The following is a 15396-nucleotide window of genomic DNA, read 5'->3' on the forward strand; positions in this document are numbered from 1 at the left end:
ATTTATTTTCACTTGCTAAAAAAATCTCAACTCTCTTTTAAGTAAATTTAGTTATAATTGAAATCAGCAAATCTTTATTCTTCAATTTATTTAGAAATCAATTTCTAGAGTTGAATTAATTCTTGTCCTTGTGGATCGAAATCCGTACTACCACTTTATCACCAAATTCCATTTTGCGCATTTTTTGGGTTATATTCATCTCAATTTTAACACGATAAGAGCCCCTCCCGTCAAACCCTTTCATAGTTTACAAGTGACAAACCAAACTGAACCAGGCTTCACAAATCCAACATGAGAATCATTGCTCACAAAGTGATCCTTAATCCATCTCTGAAAAAGAGATGGTCCTGGTTTCTTCAGTCTTCATTTAAATTATGGTTTGTTTGTGTGGTCTTCCATTCTCTATCAAAGTATAACTACGAGGAGAATGACGTGGTGACTGTTACATTGGAACCATAGTGAAGTTATTATCATTCAGTCAATAAATTAGGTTTCTTTAGCTGACCTGCTGCCCTCTACACAACGGTGTTGACTACCTAAATGCCCGTTTTAACCCTTGGCAGGAGACTCTTATGTATAATAACAAAGAAGAATCTATCTCCAACCAAAACTGACCAACCATTGCTGCAAGCAAGAAGCTTTTCCCGAAATTTGGTAAATGACTTCCACACTAGTATTAGTTTTTTTTCTGATACTTTTATATGTTTGTTTGAATCCCCTAGCCATGGCTGTAGATGAAAACCAATTCGCATACAATGGTTTCAATGGAGCCAATATTAGCCTTGAAGGGGTTGCAAAAATCCATTCCAATGGTCTTTTGCAGCTAACCAATTCTTCACATAAAATCGGTCGTGCTTTCTACCAGCATCCTATAGGATTTGATACATCTTCGTCCACATTACCTCAAGCTCTATCATTTTCCACCCATTTTGTGTTTGCAATTTTTCCTGGGATGCCAAATTTGGGTTCTCATGGAATGGCCTTCGCCATCTCACCATCTACGGACTTCACCCATGCCACGGGAAACCAGTATTTAGGGCTCCTCAATTCTTCTAACAATGGGTTCCCTTCCAACCATCTGTTGGCAATTGAGTTCGATTCCATTGTAAATCCTGAATTCCATGATATAAATGATAACCATGTTGGAATTGATGTTAATAGCTTAGTATCAAATGTATCTGCAACCGTCACATATTACTCCAACAGAAAACGGATAAACCGGACTTTGGAACTTATAAGTGGGAATCCAATGCATGTTTGGATTGAGTATGATGGGTTTGAGAATGTACTCAATGTAACACTAGCTCCTATTACAAGTCCCAAACCGGATCAGTCTCTCCTGTCAACACACATCAATCTTTCTTCAATTCTGTTGGATTCCATGTATGTTGGTTTCTCTGCTGCTACAGGAGTTATTTCAGGGAGCCACTATATTCTTGGTTGGAGCTTCAATAAAAGTGGAAAAGCACAGGGCCTAGAAATTTCAAAGCTTCCTTCACTTCCTAAACTTCCTCATCAAAGAAAACCAAGACTGAAACCCGGTTTAGGAATTACAATGTCAGTAGCAACAGTGTTCATTGGGCTGACTATCACAATTGCAGGGACATTTTACATGTTGAGGAGGAAGAAGTATGAAGATATACGTGAAGATTGGGAAAGGGAATATGGCCCTCATAGGTTTTCCTATAAGGATCTCTTCAAAGCTACCAGAGGTTTCATAGATGAAGACCTTCTTGGAGCAGGAGGTTTTGGAAAGGTTTATAGAGGAGTACTTCCCTCTTCGAAGGAACAAGTTGCAGTCAAGAAAGTCTCCCATGATTCAAAACAAGGGATGAAGGAGTTTGTGGCTGAAATTGCTAGCATTGGAAGGCTAAGGCACAGGAACTTGGTGCAGCTCCTTGGCTATAGCCGGCGAAAGGGAGAGCTGCTCTTGGTCTATGATTATATGCCGAATGGAAGCCTTGACAAGTTCTTATTCAGCAATGAAAAGCCAATCCTCGTCTGGGAACAACGTTATCGTATCATCAGAGGAGTAGCATCTGCCCTTCTGTATCTGCACGAAGAATGGGAACAAGTTGTTCTTCACAGAGACGTGAAGGCTAGTAATGTTCTATTGGATGCTGATCTAAATGGAAGGCTTGGGGATTTCGGTCTTGCTAGATTATACGATCGTGGAGCAAACCCCGAAACTACCCATGTGGTTGGGACAATTGGGTACCTTGCACCAGAGCTCACTAGAACCGGAAAGGCAACCACAAGCACTGATGTGTTTGCTTTCGGTGCATTCATACTTGAAGTAGCTTGTGGAAGGAGGCCCATACAGCCACAACGGTCGCCTAAAGAGGTGATTTTGGTTGATTGGGTTTTTGAGAAATGGAAAGAGGGAGCGATTCTTGAGACAAGTGATTCTAGATTGGGAGGAGATTATTTGGAGGAGGAAATGGAGTTGGTTTTGAAACTAGGCCTGCTTTGCTCAAAGTCCGATGCAGCGACAAGACCCAGCATGCGGCAAGTGATTCAATACCTTGAGGGAGATGTCCTGTTGCCGGAGATAATTCTTGACAGCACAAGTATTGGTACAATAGGTCTTGGTAATGAAGCATCATCTGAATTTGTCATGTCATTTCCATCATCCATTGTGAAGTCTTCTGTACCCTCCATATCTAGCACAGAGTCAATACTCACTAGCGGTCGGTAAATGTGAAAGTTTCCAGTGCCATGGATAATGTTAGATCATGGTAAATTTTTTATTTTATTTTTGTGTGGAGGAAAGGCAAGAAATGTTGGTTTGTTAGTGGGAGTTAGAAGAGTTAAACCTTAAGACTAGATGAATTTGGAACAAGCATGCAACCACTAGGGGGCTAGCTCGCAAGTTCAATAGTTTGAATGTGTGAAACTTAAAAAGAAGGATAACTGCTATTGGGTGAAGGAGACATAAGTACTTCAAATTCTGGTTAGGAAGATAGTGGGTTGAATATTATAGATATTGGTATATACAGAAGCATATATATGTTAAATTCTACAGCTTCTGTAGCAAATTTCTTTGAATTTCATGTACAGTATCATTAGCTAATATCATCTTTTGATATACTTGTGTGTGACTTTGTTGCCTAAGTGTGCTCATGTAGTCTAGTCTAGATTTATTGCCTTAGCTATTACAAGATCCTGAAGGATTACGTTCCTATCCGTCATTGTACTATAAACTGGATTATTGAGTTCAATACAAGTAAAAGGGATTGATAATTTGATATTGCATTTAAAAAAAAGTTATTTATTGATATTGCACTTCTTTAATTTACATGGTATCAGAGCCCATGCATTGTTCTGTTTGGTGTCTTCCTCTCTTGGTTGTCTCTCATTCTAGGGGTAGTCAATCTCAGTTAGTTGATTGCTTCTGAGTACTACTTTGTTTTTCCTTGATAAGCCCTCTTTGACGTGTCTAGACCCGATAATCAGTATAACTCTTGCATCCTTGCCCTGATATCTGTTTGCATTAGTCTTTTCCTATCAATATGGCCTCATCTGATGTTGTTCAAACCATCTCTGTCAAATTAGACAGTCGCAAGTGCAGCCATTGGTCTCATGATCTCATGCTTAGTTTTCTGAAAGGAAAAGGCACGTGGAAGTGTATCACCGGTTAGAAAACGTATCCCTTTAAATCCAACGATCAAAAGGATGATGCCTTTGAATAGGAATTGGATGAATGGGATAACAGTAAAATCATTACCTGGATTGAAAACTCTGTTAGGCTCCGTTTGTTTTGATGTAAAATGTTTTTCAGAAAACAAACTTCAAACTTTTATTTTTCGGTGTTTGGTTGACACTTGAAAAATGTTTTCAAAAATCGACAATATAGTGTAGAGAGAGAGAGGGGGGCTTAAACGATGGAGAGATATGAGAATATCAGAATTGAACGTGGGTCAAGAATTGACGATTGAGGAAACTGAGTAGTAAGAATCGCAGAAGAAGGCAACAGGTTCATTTTGGAAAATAATTTACGGAAGATTTAAGGGTAAGTCATTTTCAGCCAATTAATAGAAAGTATTTTACATGTAAAATGTTTTCCTCATTTTTTACATAACCAAACACTCGACAATAGGTAAAATATTTTACTGGAAAACATTTTACGCCCAAACAATCGGAGCCTTAGTGTCTCTATTAGCATGCAACTAGGTAAGTTTGAGGCTGCAAAACAAGTTTGGGATTTTCTCGCCAGGCGCTATGTTCAAACTAACTTTTCAAGAAAATAAAAGCTTGAGATGGATATTCGAGATCTGAAACAAAAGAAAGGACAATCTGGCTCTGATTTTCACTCTGAAATGTCCATCATTTGGGATGAATTGACACTCATGGAACCAAAGTGGACAGTGGATGTTGAATTATACTACAAGTTCAGACTTCAGAGAAGAAACTTGCCTTGTTCGTTTTTAGTCGCCCTCAAAGATGAATTCGAGGCAGTCCGAGCTGCCACACTCTCTCTCCCCTGCCATCCGTTGATGCTGGTTTGTCTGAGCTATTGGAAGAAACAGTTCTATTTTGGTAGATCTAATCTTGTGTTTAGTGTTCAGTGGGCAAACAATGAACAAAATGCACAACTCTCCGTCATCTTGTACAGTGGCGGAGCTAGGATTTTACCCGAGGGGGCCGGCTTGGTAGACTTATGTTTTTATCGGAACATATATTTATTATATTATAATGTTTTTGCTTTTCAATTCATCACATTTTTACATTGAAATGATTCTTTAAGCTACATCAACTATCACGTGCTTATTTTTATTTATGAAAGAAATTAAGAAATGAGAATGTAAAATAACCAATTTTTTATCAAATCGAACCAAAATTATTAAGATTATAAGTAGCTATACACGAATAATTATCAATTCTAATATATAAAGGGAGAGCACCACTTTGGTGTCTCCCTTTTGTCATGTATTTTCCTTCTCCAAAAATGCCCTCTAAAAAAAACCAACACAATACAAGACAAAAAAAATAAATTTGTAAAAAACTGAATTTGTAACTACCCACCCTTATCACCACTCCCTCAAATCACGTTAAAATTTCTCTCTCTCTCTCTCTCTCTCTCTACTAAACTCAATTGCAGTTTTGTTTCTTTTCACAATTTCTTGATTTGTGGCACAAAATCTGAATAGAAACTCAAACCCATGGTAATATGAAGTTTCTATTCAATTTGAGTTTTGTATAACTGGTGTTGGCATATGAGTTTCTACAGTTTGTTTTTTGTTTCGCCTCCCCACAGATTCAGTTTTTTTAGAAAGTAAGTTTCTATTCAATCTGGGCTCTCTCTCTCTCTCTCTTGATTTACTTTTTATGTTTCGCCTTGTGAAGTTTAAATTTTAATTTAACTTTTACATTCTTATTTCATTTGATGTCAATTTCATTGTTCTGGGTAGTCTTGAAAACTCAATTTGCACACGCATTACAAGTGTCCGGTCTCTGTTCAACATAAAAGATGAAATTGAATTAGTTTGGCGATTTCCGTAAAACAAAAAATTTGTGCTTAGGATAATCATAACGGGTGGCAAACAATTTTAAGATCTTTACCAAAAACCAATTTTCTTAAACAACACATGTGCCTGGCCAATAAAGAGGCCCTTGAGATGTGAGTGTGGCTGTGCAATCTCTATGAAGGCTGTTGCACTTGTACACGTATCGTGTGTGCTCCGGTCTCTTTATTGGAATTAGACGTCGGGATACACACGATGCGTGTGGAAGTCGAATTTTCACAATATTGTTGTGAAAATTCAATCAAACAATAAGTGGAAAGCAGTTTTACAAAAATATTGTGAAAATCCAACTTGCACACATATTGCGTGTGCCTCGGCCTCTAGTCAATATTATTCAAAATTAGATATATACAAAATAAAAATTTCAAAACTCGGACGCTCGGGGAGCCGGACCCCAGGCCCAACATAGTTCCGGCCCAGATCTTGCACACAAAAACTCTTCGTCCCAGAAAAATTGGCTTCATTTTTTGTTCAAATTGCGTCCAAGATGAATTGCTTGACAAGATAATGAGACTTCTGTTCAAAACGAGTCTTCTCGCCAAGAAAGTTAAAATAGAGTTGTACCAACATTGGCAGCATCATCTACTGCTGGGAGCAGGATCGGCCCCGATGTTTGGGTTGTCCAAGTTCGACCCCAAGTTTGGTTGTCCATATATTATTAAGTTAAAAGAAATAGAAATTAAAGGCATGCATATAAGTCAAAAAAAAAAAAAAATCAATGTTACATTTTGCTTTTAGCTAGCTTGAATTATATCAAAAAATCAAAATCAAAATATAACCCCGGTTATATTGCTTTATGATTACTATGATCAGTCATCAGATTCAAAGTAAACAACTGCTCCTTGCATTTTATAAAGCAAATTCTTTGATTAAGTCATCATACTTTTTCATGCACTCATTTTCAAATGAGATTATAGCCAATCTACTTAATCTCTCGTGTGCCATGATTGTCCGAAGTTAAGTTTTTATTGACTTCAACTAAAAAAAACTCCTCTCCCCCGAAGCAACTGTAACCGAAATATTCAACTATATCGATAAACAACCACACACCATTTTGGAAACTACCATCGTCCCAATAAAACCTTAATTATAACCACACAATTGAGAACACATCGGAAGAAAATTTGAACAATTTAATTAAATTAACTCTCGAAAAGTTAAACAAGTAAAAATCCTTTTTAGCAAAAAAACCTACTAAGGTTAAAAATAAGTGCGTAAGATTTATAAATATAGACTTTTTAATGTCTGTATGTATCAGGTATTGTAATCAAAAGGAATATGAAAGTAAAATAGTTTGACCAAAACATAAAAATATTTATAATAACTGTTAGGCCCGGAGCGCCCTCGTGAATTTGGTTACACAATACCACTTCCTGCGCACTCCGGGCCCAACAACAACAAAGTTTAATTTACTAAATAAACCCTTTAACTTTTAATAGTAGAAATCACATGAAAAAATTAAAAAAAAAGTAATAGTAGGAGGGGCTTAAACAAATAAAAAAGAAGAAGAAGATGTTTTGTTTCTAATACATTAGTACTAACAAAGATGAAGTTGGCTACCTCTTGGGTTGATCAAAAATCGAGAAAAGGGGACTCTCAGCGCATAGTCCGTGGGAAAAATTGCCTTACTACTAGGCCAAACGCCCTATATAGTATTATGCGCTAACTTATATATTTATTACATACTTCATGATTTTTTTTTGGTTGCCCCGTGGTGGGGGATTGCCCAAGCCCGGGGGCTTGTTGGGCTCTCCCCAGGGCTGGCCTTGGATGGTAGGGATTTAAGCCTAATGGCTTGACACGAAATAAATTGGAGTTGCTTGTTCAAATCAAATCTTCATACCCAGAAGGCTTAATAGAGTAGTGCACAACCCCAATCCAATAATGAACACAAAACAACATTGTTAACATCATCTAACTGCTAGTTGTTAACTTCTTGCATCTCGGTAGCTTTAACTTCTAGCAAGTGCTGTAAAAAAAAAAAATAAAACTAGTATCTTTTTTTCTCGAATTCTTTCATCAACAAAGAAACTTTATATCATACTAACAATGCAAGAAGTTACTCACACCAGGAAAAATGGCATATTCGTAATCTTCGATAGGTCGCACAACTCAATTATCAACCGACCAAAATAAATGAAATGAAGGTGACCTGTTAGATAAAGTTGTTGTTAGTAATTTATTTTAATCAACGGGTATCTGTAATCTTAACGTGAGGAGATTAATAAGTATTTAATATCATGAAGCTCGTAATATAATTGAGATAAGGACGGGAGTGCAATTATAATTCTGTCGTGGGGTGAATTATAATTAGGTGAAATAAGAAATAGAATTCTGGTGGGATTAAGTTTTCTTATTTACACTGGGAGCCTAGATTTATTACTCTTTAGGTCCCTATCGTAGCCCTATATATACTCGTTATGCTCTCTAGATCAGATTGATGTTTTTCTATTATTCAGTAAATAGAGGCAGACTTGGAGAGAGCAAACAGATCGCGAAAGAGTCCACACTCGGTTCGTGTTCTAGACGTGCGGGAAATACGGTAGAAGATCATAAGGTACGGTCGAGCAATATTTGTGGCATACAGCAAGGTGTGTCGTAACAAGTTCAGCCAGCATTCGTGACGCAGGAGTTGTGGTAAAACTCTAATTCCGTCTTGTAGGGTTTTGCGGTTTTTGTTGTCTAATTTGTACGCGTTATTACTGGGTTTTGGAAATCGTTTCCCAACAGTGGCATCAAAGCAGGTTGTAATCACGCGTATGGATTAAACATGCCATGTTGTCCGTAGGTTATAGAGGGTAGAACGTAGAACTGTGCTAACCCTTATTTTGCAGCATTCTTACCCAGCTATTATGGTCACATTATTTTTATTGATTTTATGTGATTGGATCCCACAATAATTTTTTTCATGGTTATTGTTATTTATTGGGTACCACGATTATTTTTCATGGTTGTAATAATTAACGTAGCATGTGTTATTTATTGGGTGCCACGATTATTTTTCGTGGTTGTAATAATTAACGTAGCATGTGAACTCCAATGGAGGCATAAGATCGACGTATGTATGTTTATCCTATTGTAATAGCATTCGACGGTTATTCGGAGATCGAAGATGGTAGATACAGAAGATTCAAGATGTTTGGCTCGCAACAGATTTTTTCCAGATTCGTAAGGTCTGATTGCAGGGCTATTTCGACTTAGTAAACATTGGAATTAGAAAATCTGTTCTTCACAAAAGTTGTAGATAATTGAATTTCAAATCCAAAATACTGAAGGTTGTGCAGTTTAAGCGGGAATATGTCACATCCGAATTTTCTTGCCTAAGTACGGTTGGATTTTGGTTTCCTTGATTGATTCAAAGTATCTAAGCCTTCCAAACAAGTATAGTTGAAGGATTTCAAGTTTGGAAAGATTGCTTAAGGATTTCAACTTTGGAAGGACTTCTTATTGCTTAAGGATTTCAAGTTTGGAAGGATTCCTTATTGCTTAAGGATTGTATCTTTGACCATAATAGCTGGATTCTTTATCTTGTGTTTCCTTATTATTTGTGTTTCTATATTGTTTGCATATGTGATAGTTTACCATATTGGGACAACATGGTAATATTTGGCTTTTGACCTAGATCACATTTTTTTGCAAACTTGAAAATTTGATAACCCTCATAAATTTTTAAATAACTAAGTGGGAGAGAAAATTTATTTTGGATAGATCCCATGGTCTCCATTCCTAGTCTGTAGATGATATAATTAATTTTGGGTGTTGGTTTCAGAACCTTCCTCCCTATCGGACAAAATAAATTGTGGCATCATCGGTACAAACTTTCTAAAGGGATAGCTCTAAGATAATTGTTGTGTGGGTCACTTCTCCATCTGAGGTGGTTCATAACGGAACAATAGGTCTAAAAGCTAGGTAATTGTATACACTTAGTTATAAATAATAATATCCTCTCTATTTGAGTCACTGTTATTATTATTTATAGGACCGAAGCAATATTGGCTATATAATTTTGTTTGGCATAGTATAGTGTCTAGATAGTAAAATTAAAAGATTGTGCCTATCTACACGAATGATGAAGCGTAGACGACCTTCCCATCGAGGCATACTCTTCATGGTGTGTAGGGTTGCCAATGTTTTTCTTTTAACATGTGGTTGAGGGAACCAATATTAAAATAAAATTCAAGTTTTTATGTCCTTCATAATTGTTGTTATGCGATTTTCAGATTCAAAAATGGGCTCTTTCAATCTACTTGTCATTATTCTCAAAGAAAAGAAACTTACTGGATCGAATTATATTGACTGAAAAAAGAACTTGGATATTGTATTAACTGCTAAGGAGCACAATTTTGTGCTGTCTGAGGTGTGTCCTCCTAGACCTGATGAGAATGCCACAGAACAGAAAGCAAAATTTTATAAAAATTGGTGAGTATCACCTATGTTAAAGGGACCCCGATTAAGGATCATATTTTGAAGATGATAGCTCGTCTTAATGAACTAGAGATCCTTGGAGCTAAAATTGATGGGGAAACCCAAATCGATTTAGTTCTTAACTCACTACATTCTGAGAGTTTTAAGTAATTTCGCTTGAATTATTATATGAACAAAATGCATTTATCTTTTGCGGAACTTCTTAAGGAACTCCAAGCAGTTGAGGGTCTTGTGGGTGTGGAGAAACCATTTATATTAGTGGTGGAAAAGGATTCTACTTCTAAGCTGAAAGGCAAGAAGAAGCAAAACAAGTCTAAAAAAACAGGTTGTGGAGGCAGTTTATGCGCCTCAAGGTATAGTGAAAAAGCCTGCGGGCAAGTGTTTTCACTACAAGTAGCAAGAACACTGGAAGAAGAAATGTCTATTCTATCTCAATAAAGTGAATAATCAAGATAGATCTTTTCGCTAGTCGTTGAATCATGTTTAGTGGTGTTATCTACCAGTACTTGGTGTGTAGATACGGGAACCACTAATCATATTTATAATTTGTTGCATGGGTTCTAGGAAACTAGAAGACTCGGTGATGGAGAGATTTATCTACACATGGATAATGCTACGAGAGTGGCAGCAGTTGTAGTAGGAAATGTTATTTTAAATTTTAGTAATAATATGAGTTTAATTTTGAGAGATTGTCTTTATGTTCTCACACTTAGAAGAAACTTGGTTTCAGTTTCTAAGTTGATTAAAGATGGATATTTGGTTTATTTTAGTAACTTATTGGTTATTAAGTTAAATAAACGTTTTATCTATTCTGGTTCATTGATAGATAATCTTTACTTTATTAATCCTATATTTCCTACAGTGCAACTGTATGAATTGAATAACACTAATTATATGACATGTAAGAGAAATGAGCCTTCTAAATTGAACCAAACGTATCTTTGGCACTTATGCCTTTGTCATATTAATCTAAATATGAGTTTTAGAATGGTCAGGGATGGACCTTTAGGTTCATTGGAAGTTGAGGAACTTCTAGTCTGTGAATCCTATTTAGAAGGTAAGATGACCAAGAGACTTTTTTTATCAGTAAAAGGTTACAGAGCCAAAGAGCCATTGAAATTGGTTCATTTTGATTTGTGTGGACCCATGAATGTCCAAGCAAAGAGGTGATTTTGAGTATTTCATCACTTTGATTGATAATTACTCAATGTTTGGATACATTTATTTGATGCACCGTAAGTCCGAATGCTTTGAAAAATTTAGGGAGTATAGGGCAGAAATGGATAAGCGTCTGGGTAAATGTCTCAAGGCACTACGATCTGATCATGGTGGTGAATACCTCTTGGGAGAGTTTAAGGACTACTTGTCAGCTGAAGGGATTACATTCCAGTTGTCAGCTATAGGTATGCCACAACAAAATGGCGTAGTAGAGAGAAGGAATAGGACTCTTATGGATATGGTCAGATTATTGATGAGTTATTCAGATTTAGCAATTTCATTTTGGGGACATGCACTAGAAACAACAACGTACATTTTTAACTTGGTACCATCTAAGTCAGTACCATCTACACCCACAGAACTGTAGACTGGGTGCAAACCTAGTCTGCAGCATGTTCGGGTTTGGGATAGTCTAGCACAAGTGCTGAATGGGAACACAGATAAATTAGAATCGAGGACAGAAGTTTGCTTGTTTGTGGGGTACCCTAGAGGAACGAAAGGTGGACTGTTTTATAGTCCTACAGATAAGAAGGTCATCGTTAGCCCCAATGCCCGGTTCTTAGAAGAGGATTATGTAATAGAACACAAGCTCAGAAGCAAGATTGTTCTAAAAAAATTGAGAGGAGAGGGACCGACAAAGACTTTTTCAACACCAATAGTACAAGGGGTTACATTGCAAGAAAGAGTTGTTGTCACACCGGTATCTCATCGTAGTGGGAGGGTTGTTGTCCCACTCAATCGGTATACGTTCTTAGGAGAATGCTACGATAAAGAGTCTGATCTATAGAGATGCCATCTAAGTCTTTTGACAATTTTGTAGTAGTGCTCATCGGTGTATGAGAGTGTTTAGCAGAGTCAAGACCAAATTTCTTAACTAAGTTTAAGGCATACTTAGTTTGAGATACAAAAATCCCATGTTCAAATTGACGAACCTGTACCCCAAGAAAAAAAGTAAGCTCACCCATCATGCTCATCTCGAACTTGCTTTGCATAAAATCAAAAAATTCATTTACAAGAGCAGGAGATGTAGACCCAAAAATAATATCATCCACGTAAATTTGAACAAGAAGTAAATGCTTTCCCTTATGCTGGACAAAAAGCGTTTCATCGACACTTCCTCTAACAAAGTCTTTACTCAACAAAAAAGTTGTCAACCTCTCATACCAAGCTCGGGGAGCTTGTTTTAAGCCATAGAGAGCTTTGTTTAAACAATACACATGATCAGTTTTGTGTGGGTCTTCGAACCCCTTAGGTTGGGAAACATAAACTTCTTCTTTTATGACACCATTTATACACATGATCGTAAATGCCAGTGCTCCATTGAAATACTATGCAACTTACGCAAATAATCATCCTTTCTCCTTATCTTTTTATCGGGAGAAATGTACGAGGACAAAAGGAAAACCTTATATTTGTCAGAGAATATAATAAGCTAGAACCAGATGAAAATTGGCAAGCAGAAGAAAAAACAGATTAATAAGTCATTAATTTTTCTTTGTCACCGCCAAGTCCCGTTTATTCAAAGATCTTTTACTCTGGCTTTTTATTTATCCCTTTCACCAGAATTTGTACTTTTATATTACACAGGCCTGCAAGTTGCAACTAGGCCTTTAAAGTTTGATTTTTGATCCTCCATTATTCACCTACCTCAAGATGTTCAATCATTTTGATATTGAGCAGAAATGAACATTTATGCTCGTTTATGTTTTTCCAGTAAGCCTCGTACGCTCCCAAATTCTTTTGTCATTTCCTTGATGTTTCTACGTATTTGTTTGAAAGCTAGCCAAAACAATCTAATGACACAAAACTTTTGATCTTTGATTAAAACCTCATGATACTTAACATGTAGTAGTATTCTAGTTCACCAACATCGAAATGTACCTGTTCATATTCTTCCTCTCTTTTTTCTCTCTCTGCAGCAACTATTTCTTAAGGGTTTTGGAGGAGATTATACCAAAGCCTATTCCAGAGCTACTGCTGTGGCACATGAAACCATTTCCAATATTCGCACTGTTGCAGCATTTGCTGCTGAAGAAAAGGTCTCAATCCAATTTGTCTCTGAACTAAACCGACCAAACAAGCAAGCACTTTTGCGCGGACACATATCAGGTTTTGGATACGGCATTTCACAGTTTTTCGCATTCTGTTCTTATGCTCTCGGCCTTTGGTGTGCTTCAATTTTGATCAAGCAACAAGACTCTAACTTCGGAGACATCATTAAGGCTTTCATGGTTTTGATAATTACTGCTCTTTCAGTAGCAGAAACGCTCGCTCTTGCACCTGACATTGTGAAGGGATCACAATCACTTGTTTCAGTTTTCGATATTCTCCAAAGGAAAACTGCGATAAACCCTAATGATCCCGCGTCAAAAGTTGTCAATGAAATCAAGGGAGATATAGAATTCAGAAATGTGGGTTTTAATTACCCTTCAAGGCCTGAAGTGACCATTTTCAAGAACTTGAATTTACAAGTTTTAGCAGGAAAGAGCCTAGCAATTGTAGGCCAAAGCGGGTCCGGTAAGAGCACTGTGATTCAACTAGTCATGAGATTCTATGATCCCATTTCAGGGTCAGTTTTGATCGATGGATGTGATATCAATAACTTAAATTTGAAATCATTGAGGCAGAAGATCGGTCTGGTCCAGCAAGAACCAGCATTGTTTTCGACGACAGTCTACGAAAACATAAAGTATGCAAACGGAAATGCTTCAGAAATCGAGGTAATGAAAGCAGCTAAAGCGGCAAATGCTCACGGCTTCATAAGCAGAATGCCTGAAGGCTACCAATCTCAAGTGGGTGACAAGGGGATTCAGTTGTCTGGTGGGCAGAAACAAAGGGTGGCTATTGCCCGAGCGATTTTAAAAGACCCGTCGATCCTGCTTTTGGATGAAGCCACAAGTGCATTGGACTCGGCAGCGGAGAAACAGGTCCAAGGGGCTCTTGATGGGCTTATGGAAGGCCGGACCACGATCATGGTAGCCCACCGCTTGTCCACAATATGTGATGCAGATTGTATCGCCGTGCTGCAGCATGGGTTGGTGGTGGAGAGTGGTAGCCACATCCAGCTTATGAGTAGACAAGAGAGTGTATACAAACAATTGGTTAATCTACAACAAGAGAAAGACATATAAGTTCATGTTTAGTTGGTGTTTGGGATGTGTACAAACCACTTAACATAAAGTTGGTATGCCTATTAAGGAAAGGTTGCAAGTTGAGTACTACAAATTTTTGCAAAATATTTTCAATAGAGTCGAGTGAACTGATCGACATGCTTGACTAGCACTGCCTAACTCAAGCCGAGCCTTGTTAGACATGTTTGGATAGTGATGTAAAACTTCATAATGCTGGGGAATAAAGTGATAACGAGTTACAGTTCAAGCGGTAAGTGTAAATTTACCCCCTCCTCTTTTCTAGTATTGTTCTTAACAAACAGTGCCTAACATGGCCTGTCATTGTCCATCACAAGCTTCCAGAGTCCAGGCCTGGTTTTGGGCCTCAATGGTGCATGACAAACTTTGAAGTATTATTTGTTTCGCTATCGATGAAGATCACACTCTTTTAACAACTTTATATAGGGAGTGCTTGAACATGGGAAAAGTTCGGAGTCGAGGGATTTCAATTGATCATATTAGTAGAATGTGCCCACATCGGTGATGAATGTCATGGTCATCTTCTCTTGTTAGTCCAGATATTCTTCCCTTAATCGTGCTAGAAATATCAGATGAGGCTTGCTTATGGGAGCCAGAATTATGAGCTCAGGCTTCTCTCCGAGAATCTGGGTTTGATCTTTCAATGAGAGCAGCAATTTACCACATCTAAGGTGGAAGAGATAACAGAGAATAAAGAATGGTATCAGTCTATTACAGACACAGGTGACAATACTTCCAAACGTTTTGCTGAAGAGGTTTTGTAAAACAAATAGAAAAAGTTTCTAGGGCTTTGAATCCGGTTTTCCCATCATAACTTGATTTTGCTGGTTAAGAACTATACATTCAAATCAATTCAAGTTATTCCCGAATAACCGATTGGCATAGACCATCTTCGCATAGTACAAGTCATCTTACTAGCACGAGCCGTATCTAAGTACGGTTCGTCTAATAGCACTGCCTTGTCTTATAAAGGATAATCTATCTCAACCAACTCCGTGTATCAATACTGAATCATGTATGCAAGTAATGGAAAACATTCAAACCCTCCATTAGAAATGTAAATATCCTTAGGCATACAA

General features: G+C 37.4%; 2 protein-coding genes across 2 annotated transcripts; both read left to right on the top strand.

Annotated features, from left to right (window-relative positions):
* Positions 1-450: 450 nt before the first annotated feature.
* Positions 451-3088, top strand: LOC131316814 (L-type lectin-domain containing receptor kinase SIT2-like). Its single transcript, XM_058346267.1, has 2 exons — positions 451-654; positions 1602-3088. The coding sequence occupies exon 2, from the start codon at positions 1613-1615 to the stop codon at positions 2696-2698; it is 1086 nt and encodes a 361-aa protein (XP_058202250.1). The 5' UTR covers positions 451-654; positions 1602-1612; the 3' UTR covers positions 2699-3088.
* A 9782-nt stretch (positions 3089-12870) lies between these two features.
* LOC131331914 (ABC transporter B family member 14-like) lies at positions 12871-14546 on the top strand. The gene is made up of 2 exons (XM_058365880.1): positions 12871-12881; positions 13018-14546. The coding sequence occupies exons 1-2, from the start codon at positions 12871-12873 to the stop codon at positions 14297-14299; spliced, it is 1293 nt and encodes a 430-aa protein (XP_058221863.1). The 3' UTR covers positions 14300-14546.
* The last annotated feature ends 850 nt before the right edge of the window (positions 14547-15396 follow it).

Source organism: Rhododendron vialii, chromosome 1a (assembly GCF_030253575.1).
Source record: "Rhododendron vialii isolate Sample 1 chromosome 1a, ASM3025357v1".
NCBI lineage: Eukaryota > Viridiplantae > Streptophyta > Magnoliopsida > Ericales > Ericaceae > Rhododendron > Rhododendron vialii.